This window comes from Podarcis muralis, chromosome 13 (assembly GCF_964188315.1).
Source record: "Podarcis muralis chromosome 13, rPodMur119.hap1.1, whole genome shotgun sequence".
NCBI classification, from domain to species: Eukaryota; Metazoa; Chordata; class Lepidosauria; order Squamata; family Lacertidae; genus Podarcis; species Podarcis muralis.
The window spans coordinates 9,233,066-9,242,206 of NC_135667.1; the positions used below are offsets into that span (position 1 = coordinate 9,233,066).

The window sequence follows — 9,141 nt, forward strand, 5'->3', positions numbered from 1 at the left end:
TATTTACATAGGAGTATTTCAAAATGTTGGTTGGGTTGTGCAAACCAGCATGGTCCTTGAGCACCGACAAAACCATTGTGCACAGTGCAGAACTCCTTTTTGAAAAGACATATAACTCTATTTGCAGCATGGTGACCAAGTTCTACCAGCACATCCTGGCTTTGGCATTTGCCATCAAAGAAATCAATGAGAACCCTAAGATTTTGCCCAATGTCACACTTGGGTTCCACATCTACGACAGCTACTATCAGGAGAAGATATTCCACCGCACTATTCTAGACTTGCTCTTCAAATCAGACCGGTTTGTCCCCAACTATGCATGTGGCACCCAGAAGAACTTAGTAGCCATTATTGGGGCACTTGGCTCTGATATCTCCTTCCACATGGCAGATATCTTAGTCCTCTACAAGATCCCACAGGTAATGAGGGGCTGGAGTTTGCACTAATATTATACCAGTAATTGATGCATGTTTTCTAATACTGAGGGTGATTATGTGGTTATGATGGGAGAGGAAAACGAACTAGAAAGTATTTTCTGTATAATATCTGAAGTTCCAAATCAGAATGAGAATGACTTCTGAAAGTTTCAGTTACAGATAGGTAGCCGTGTTGGTCTGCCATAGTGAAAACAAAAAAAATTCCTTCCAGTAGCACCTTAAAGACCAACTAAGTTAGTTCTTGGTATGAGCTTTCGTATGCATGCACACGGTGTATCTGAAGAAGTGTGCATGCACACGAAAGCTCATACCAAGAACTAACTTAGTTGGTCTTTAAGGTACTACTGGAAGGAATTTTTTTTGTTCTGAAAGTTTGGTGAACATTTCAAAGGGCAGAGTCAGGTGATTCTAGCAGATTCTTTTTAAACAAATCATGTCCATTGCTCAGACATTACATGGGGTGTTAGGGGAGGGGTAGTGCCTCTGATGTGGGACATGTCATGCTTCTTTTGGGGTAGTTTGTGTCCCCACCCTTTGGCCCCAACCCTGCACTCAGCTCTTACCTGTGGCTCCTAGAAGGTGTCAGTATGCAACAGCGGCCACAACCAAGAATGTCTTCAACTGACTGGATAAGTCAAGGGAGGGTAGCTGATAGGTCTCAAACCACCAGTGACTGGAGGACTTCAACCTGCAAGGGAAGACAGGCTCTGGCAGATTGAGAGGACGAGAGCAATAATGGATCCAACAGCCAAGAAGGCAGTTTCTGCACATCCTGTAGGAGGAAGTGGGGCTTGTCAACCTGGGAAGGTAGCCCATCTAGGACAAGGACAACTCTGGCCCTAAAACGCCACTGCCTTGTGTGATATCTTTCTGAGAAGAAAAGGCTACACAAATCAAGAGTGGAGTCGCTAAGACAGTTGGATGGTGTTTTGCATGCCTTCTGCAGTCAAGCTGGTGCCAAACATATTGCTCTGCTTTCTTTTGGATTACATCGGTGAGGCTGAGAGGGGGGTCTGGTCATCTGGGCAGCCTAGGACCCACATACACGCTGCCCAGGCTTGTGCCCCAGGGAGGTCATTTTGCTGCTGCTAATGCAGTGTTTCAACATCTCCCCAGGAGAAGAGGCAACAACTCCAGGGGGCCCCTGGGGGGGTCTCAGCACCCACAAAATAATTTCTGTGGCTGCGCAGCCTCTGCCCCCCCCTTTGGGAGTCAGTACTTCCAAAGTGCTGACTCCCCCCTCCTGCTAGCTGTACCCACAGCCAAACAGAAGGAGGTTGCAGTCAGACAGAATTCTGAGGCACTAAATCACCAAACTTTGGCCTGACTGAGCTTTCTGTCACAGAGTTGTTGAAGTAAACACTGCAAAAGTAGAAACTCTCTGTAAAAAGGAACTCAAATAAAAATGCACTCAAGTATGCCTAGTAACAAAGCTCTAAAATATTTGCATTTAAAAAAAATTCTTTAGCTTACATACGGAGCATTTGCCCCAGAAGAGGGTCATACAAAACAGGTCCGTTCCTTTTACCACATGGCACCTAGTGAAAACCAGCAGTACACAGGAATTATTCTTCTGCTTCAGCATTTTGGGTGGACCTGGGTTGGGCTCTTTGCTGTGGATGATGACAGTGGAGACCATTTCTTGCAGATCATAGAGCCCCTGTTTTCTCAGAATAAAATTTGTTCAGCTTTCATTCAAAGAATCCCAAACCAGGGGGATTTCCTTTCCTTTGATGAATTTGTTGATATGGGATGGAGTATTAACGTGCCTTTCATGGAGAGCAAAGCCAAAGCATTTGTCACTTATGGTGAAACTATGACCTTCATGTGGTTGACCACCATTGTAGCTTTTTTAATCCCCGACTTGGGGAAAAACACATCTGCTGGAAGAGTGTGGATTATGACAGCTCAGATAGATTTTTCTGTAACATTCATTTTACGGAGATGGAACTTTCAAATATTCGATGGCACAATATCCTTTGCAATTCACTCGAATGAGCCTCGTGGATTCCGCACATACATCCAGAACAAAAAAACTCATCCTCCCAAAGAAGATGGATTTTTCAAGGTTTTTTGGGAGCAGGCATTTGAATGTTCTTTTCCAAATCCCAGGTTGCCAGCAAAGTTGAGCATAACATGTACTGGAGAAGAGAGACTGGAGAGCCTTCCCAGGTCTGTGTTTGAAATGAGCATGACTGGCCACAGCTACAATGTCTATAATGCTGTCTATGCCATAGCTTATGCGCTGCATGCCATGGAATCCTCTTGGATCAAATACAGAGCAGTGATGGGGTTTGCAAGGCTTGACCTTCGCAGTGTTCAACCTTGGCAGGTAATATTTCCTCAGTGAAATGGCTTCATTATAATGAAGTAATCAGCATGAAATAAAAGAGCATGTCTCACCAATGTAGTGATGCATCTCTTGTTGTCATTCTTATTGGCTTGTGCCCAAAGGACCTTATAACAATGTTCTTCACTCTTGGGTCCTGTGTGTGTGTGTGTGTGTACTCATGCACATATGAAAAATATATGAAAAATTTGAATAGCAAGGAACATATTCATAAAACTACACCAAAAAAGGAGACTCCACTATATTTCCCTGTTTTCTTCCCACCAGCTCCACCCATTTCTTCAAGGCATTTCATTTAACAACTCAGCTGGAGAAAATGTGTCTTTAAATGATTGTGGAGAATTAATAGCCAGTTTTGATATCATGAGCATGGACCTATTCCCAAACAATTCCTTCCTTAAAATGAAAGTTGGAATGGTGAATCTGAATGCTGGTGAAGGGAAACAGTTCATCATTAATGACAAATTCATTGTGTGGCACAGGAGCTTTAATCAGGTGTGGATTCTTCGATACTCTGGGCAAGAACTCCAGTATCAGTGTAGACAATTCAGGATAGGTGATTGGGGTAGAGGTGAGGCTAAAAGTTTCCTTTACTAACTAACTTTACCATGTACTGATCCCATGATAGAGTTGCTGGCACCTATTACATTCTAGAACTTATGCAGCAAATAAATGAAAGCAATTTGATATGCTCTGTACATGTAACAACATGCTAAATGGGAATATTTACCAGGCCCTTTTCAACTTGGGTAGGACTGAGCAGGAGAAAGATAAACCCTGAGTGAGGTGGTGGGTGGGCTTGAGGGGGGGGAAATTATTTTTATTGATGGCTTTTCACTTTCATTTTCAACCACCCTGAAGGCACTGTTGATTGGGTATGATATAAAGATCTCATTATAGTAACAGGAATAGAATGAGTCCTGAAATCACAAATAACATGTATCAAAAGCCCTGGAAAAAAGATGTTTCTTCAGCCTGCAATGAAACCTCTATAATGAATATTCCAGGGGAGGAATTTCCACAATTGAGTGGCTTCCACAGAGAATGCTGTTTCCCAAGCCAACATCTCCCCCACTTCTGAGTACAGTGACAATGCCAAAGAGGCCCCTTCTTCTGATCTTCATACCTGAGAGTTCTGTAAAGAAGCAGATAGTGTTGCCTATGTTGTTTGCAGCTTTTGACACACCTTAAATGCAGCCCAGAGATGAACTGGCAATCCATGCAGCTGTTTTAGAAATAGGGATTCTACGTGCTCTGAAGGAAACCCTAGCTAGCCAGTAACCTGGCTGTTGCTTTTTGGGTCAGGTGGCATATCATGTCAGGAGTTCAGCCTACACTCGAGTAGGACCCTGGCAGAGGCACATGCTCGACTGGCATGTTCCCTCTCTCCTGGTCGATCGTTCAGGAGCTTCATAAGCTTTCTTCAGCCTGAACATCACAGCGACTGATGCCAACCGACACTGGAACACTTAGGGATCCACAGAGTCTGCTCAGTTGCATAACAGACCTCAGCAACTCAGCATTTTGGCTAATCTACTTCATTTACATATAAACACACACGGAAATCTTCAAGGGCAGCCCCATACAGAATGCATTGCAGCTATCCAATATAGAAGTACCATAGTCAATTAATTTCTCTGTAAAATGGGGCAGTAGTTGGCCAACCAGCCATAACTGAAAATAAGCACTCACTGCTAGCCACCATGGCCACCTAGACCTCAAATGTCTAAGTTGGATCCAGGAGTACGCCCAAGTAAAGAACCTGCTTCTTCTAAGGGAGTGCAACTCCATTCACAATAGGCCATCTTCTCTCCTCCATAACCAGAGAACTTGGAACACATAACACCTCCACCTCTCTCTCTCTCTCTCTCTCTCTCTCTCTCTCTCTCTCTCTCTGAATTCAGTTATATGAATGGTCAAAATCAATAAAAATGCCACATTAATTTTGAGGGAGGGAGAGATATGGCTGCAGCTGTGCTATTTTGTAGGAGAACACCTGAGTGGGGGGGGGGGGGTCCTGTAGCACTATGGAGCAAAATTGCTCTGGATCAGTAAATGATTATTCTAGCATCACTGCTGCTTCTTTCCTGAGATAGCAAAATCCAACATCCCAAAATATGAAGAACATTTAAGGCCTCACCCAATAAATCCCCTCTCTACCTTTGCCGCTTGATAGTGGATCTGTGAAGGTCACACCCTCCAACATGAGGAAAACCAGGATGTGCGTCTTCTGGGCCACGCTCCTTGGTGAGCCAGGTGAGATGCGCAAGAGCATGGTGCCCAAAAATGTATGTCTTTCAGGGTCATGGTCTTGTGGGAGCCAAAACAGGACATCCCAGGAGCCAATCAGAAGCTGGGATAGCTTCTGTAATTTTCAAGATGTCCCGTTTTAAGTGGGATAGTTGAGGGGTATGTAAAGTGAGATTCCCAGCTTCCTTCTAGTATACTAGTCTACTATTTTCTTGTTTCTTTGCCTGCCAGTAAATGAAGATTCTCCCCTGCCCCTGGTGCCCTACACACAATTTTTCCAACTCCAGTCTCTCTTCATTGCCCCTAATAGGTGGTGCCTATTTCTGTATGCAGTGATTCCTGCCCTCCTGGTTATCAGAAGAAAAAGAGAGAAGGGGAGAAGTTTTGCTGCTATGATTGTGCTCCCTGCCCAGAAGGGAAAATATCGGACCAAAAAGGTAGGTGATGCACTTCACCAATTATTCTAGCCAACAATTTGCCATTTGTGTGTGTGTTTTGAGCACTTTTGCAAATACTCAGGAAGAAAAGGTGACATAAAGATTGGCCACACTGGCCATTTTCCAAATTGCAGGATCTGATTCTGCCTGTTCAAGCCAATGGAGGCTTTGTATTTTGGTTAAGCTGAGCTGGAACCTCCAGCCCCCAAAATTACAGAAATCATTCTTCCACTGAAGTCTGTTGGGTTAAGAGCATGTTCAACAGTGGGTTCACTTTTGCCCTGTTCTTATCATTTTTTGGCAGTGTCAGGCAGAAATGTGAATAGGATGTTCTGGGTCCAGTGCACTGTGGCTGGATTGGTCTCCTGGCCAACTCCCTGCAGCAAAAGTAGGATACAAATATAATAATAAGATGTCAGAATGACCAACAAATCCCACATTGAACAGCGTTCTAAGAATGAGACTCAATTTACATAGAAATTGGCACAATGACGGATCCTTTCTTTTTTCCAGACATGGATGAATGCTTTAAATGCCCAGATGAGCAGTATCCAAGCCAGAGTAGAGACAGATGCATCTCCAAAGTTATGACATATCTATCTTATGAAGAATATTTGGGGATCAGTTTTAGTTTGGTTTCTGTTTCTCTTTCATTCATCACAGCTTTCGTGCTGCGAATTTTCATCAAGAACAGAGATACCCCTATAGTCAAAGCCAACAACCGGGACATCAGCTACATCCTCCTTGTCTCCCTCCTCCTCTGCTTCCTCTGTTCTTTGCTGTTTCTTGGAAGACCTACGAAGGTGACCTGCATTCTCCGTCAAACTACTTTTGGCATTGTCTTCTCCGTAGCTGTTTCTTGTTTGCTGGCCAAAACCGTGACGGTAGCTGTTGCCTTCATGGCCACAAAGCCAGGGTCAAGCATGAGGAAATTGGTGGGCAAAAAATTGACCAACTCCATTGTCTTTTCCTGTTCTCTTATTCAAGTAGGAATCTGTGTAGTGTGGCTGGCAAACTCTCCTCCATTCCCAGATTTGGACCTGCAATCCCAGGCTACAGAGATCATAGTTGAATGTAACGAAGGTTCTGTCACCATGTTTTATCTTGTCCTGGGCTACATGGGCCTTCTAGCCATCATCAGCTTCAATGTGGCTTTCCTGGCCAGGAAGTTGCCAGACACTTTCAACGAGGCCAAATTTATCACCTTCAGCATGTTGCTCTTTTGCAGTGTTTGGCTGTCCTTTGTCCCTACCTACCTGAGCACCAAGGGGAAATATATGGTAGCAGTAGAGATCTTCTCTATCTTAGCCTCTAGTGCTGGGCTCTTGGGTTGTATCTTTGGACCTAAATGTTACATTATTCTACTGAAGCCTAAGTTGGACATTAAGGAACAACAGATAAAGAAAAAATATTAAATTATGTCATAATATGATTTCATTATCATTATATTTTATTTTATTATATTATAATTACCATTATATTTCATTATATTATAATGCTAATCTGATATTAATTTTGCATTTCTTGTGAGGTGTTTGTGGCAATGGAAACTGTGGACCTCCCATATCAGTTAGTTCAGGATATAATACCAGCTGATTCATTTCATTTTTGTCACATATCTGAACAAATTCCAGAAATAAAAGTATTATTTAACAATGAAGGCTAAGACTTTTCCTTTTTAACTTTTGCAACCAAACTGAAAAACAAAAGAAGCAGGGAGACAAATTTATCAGGTTACATTTTAAAATACAACAATAAGTGCAGTTTCAAAATTTACAATTAAAAAGTGCACTTATTAACCACATTGTTTTGGGTGGGATGCCTGAGAGAAAGGGACAAATGGGGGAGATGGGGAAAGGACATTGTCTGAACTGGGGAAAGGACATTGTCTGAACATTGTTTAGCATTGGAACAGGAACATCTTGGAATAGTTCACTGCAGGCTGGAGCTTGGCCAAAGAATGACAGCTGTAGATCATTAATATTCCCCTTCCTTTATGCATCTGATCTGTACCATGTCTTTCTGGTTTGTGGCTCTTTGATGCCATCTCTTGTGATGATTTGCCACCAAATGGAAGCGTTTTTGTCTGAGGTCTACTGGGATCTCTCTCACTGTGAATCTTGCACAGTAATTGACAGCCGTGTCTTCTGATTTCAGCCGGCTCATTTGCAGATAGAAGGTGTAGGTGTCCTTAGAGGCTGTGAATCGCCCTCAGATTGTAGGGGAATAATAATCAGTGTAACCATAGCGTACATAATGAACAAGCCATTCCAATCTTTCTCCAGGTTTTTGTCGGAACCAGCCCATCCACTACTTGTCAGTATCAAGTCCAGTGACTGCACAGGTCAACTTATGGGATTCTCCAGGTTTCTTCAATGCTGAAGATTCCGTCTGGGTCAGAATTCTCTGTGTGAGGCCACCTGGAATGAAGGGAAAAGGAAGAAGAAATAGCTGTCATACAAAAGCCCATTATAAAACCCAGACTGAGTGAAGGAATGAATAAAATGAAAGCCCAACACACATGAGGAAGAGGCAGTGAGTGCAATAAGCACAGAAAAGAAAAACTGCATACTGGAATGATGGACTGGATTTCAAAAGGACCCTGTGTGACTTGCCAGGAAGTCTATGTGAAGTGAGAGGCTTTGAGGGCTTAAGTAGGAACTCATCATTCTCATGGCTTTGCATAAATCGGTGAGCATTGGAAGAGGATGTATTAATAAGATCCAAATTTTCCACATACTTTTCTAATGCAGGCCTAAAACAATTGTGACATAGATTTGATTACATGCACCTCAGCAAATGTAAGAAACCCATATGATTCCTTGAATTAGATAGGTGTGTTTATATATAACCTATGGAAAGTACAGCAGAAGGTAGAGTTCTTTAAAAGAAAACAACATGGTCTTTTCCAGGGAGTCTTCTCTAAGTACCAAGGGAAAATACATGGTAGCTGTGGAAATTTTCTCCATCTTGACTGGGTTGTATGTATCCCCCCACCACACACACAAAATGCTACATTATTGTGCTTGTGCCACATTTTGATCTCAAAGAAGCAGCTACTTAGGAAAGGGAATAAAGGAGCATAATGTATCCACTATGGTCAGCAAAGGGTGAAAGCAGGAGGAGGAAGGAAGTGGAGAGAGCAGGGAATAAAAGAGTGAGGGAGAGAGTAGAGGGGAGGCAACTGTGGAAAATGCAAGAAAGTTGGGGAAAGAGGAATTGCTTGGATGTGAGGGGGTGAGGAAGAGAAGGCTGTAGAATCGAAGAATGCAAGAGAGAAGAGGAGAACTGTTCATTTATATGAGGGAGAGGTAAAGAAGAGGAAGAATTGGTGCCTTTATCAACCTCTGATTACTGCAGGTGGCGAGGAAGGATTTTATGTACAATTGGGAGTGTAGAAATGAGAGGACAGGGTACTAGTTGTGGAAATATGGTGGGCACAGAGGAATTGACTGCCTTGAATATTTCAGAACTGCTGTTTTCAACTAGAACAGGAAAACTGGAACAATTCACTGTAGGCAGAAGATAGGCCAAAGAATGAAGGCTGTGTTCTGTAACTTGCTTTTCTAGTTTCTGGCCCTTTGCTGCCCCCTCTGGCAATTTGTCACCAAATCAAAGGCAGTGAAGGGTTTTTGTCTGAGGTCTACTGGAATCTCACTCACTGTGT

General features: G+C 43.0%; 1 protein-coding gene across 1 annotated transcript; it reads left to right on the top strand.

Moving 5' to 3' along the window:
* The first annotated feature begins 128 nt into the window (after positions 1-128).
* Positions 129-6,889, top strand: LOC114582452 (vomeronasal type-2 receptor 26-like). Its single transcript, XM_077917772.1, has 4 exons — positions 129-419; positions 3,055-3,282; positions 5,348-5,474; positions 5,988-6,889. The coding sequence occupies exons 1-4, from the start codon at positions 129-131 to the stop codon at positions 6,887-6,889; spliced, it is 1,548 nt and encodes a 515-aa protein (XP_077773898.1).
* Positions 6,890-9,141: the final 2,252 nt, after the last annotated feature.

Coding starts and splice junctions, on each gene's coding strand:
- LOC114582452 (XM_077917772.1), top strand. CDS start 129: ATGGTGACCAAGTTCTACCAGCACATCCTGGCTTTGGCATTTGCCATC. Junction 3,283..5,347: donor GGCACAGGAGCTTTAATCAG/GTGTGGATTCTT, acceptor TGCCCCTAATAG/GTGGTGCCTATTTCTGTATG. Junction 5,475..5,987: donor GAAAATATCGGACCAAAAAG/GTAGGTGATGCA, acceptor TCTTTTTTCCAG/ACATGGATGAATGCTTTAAA.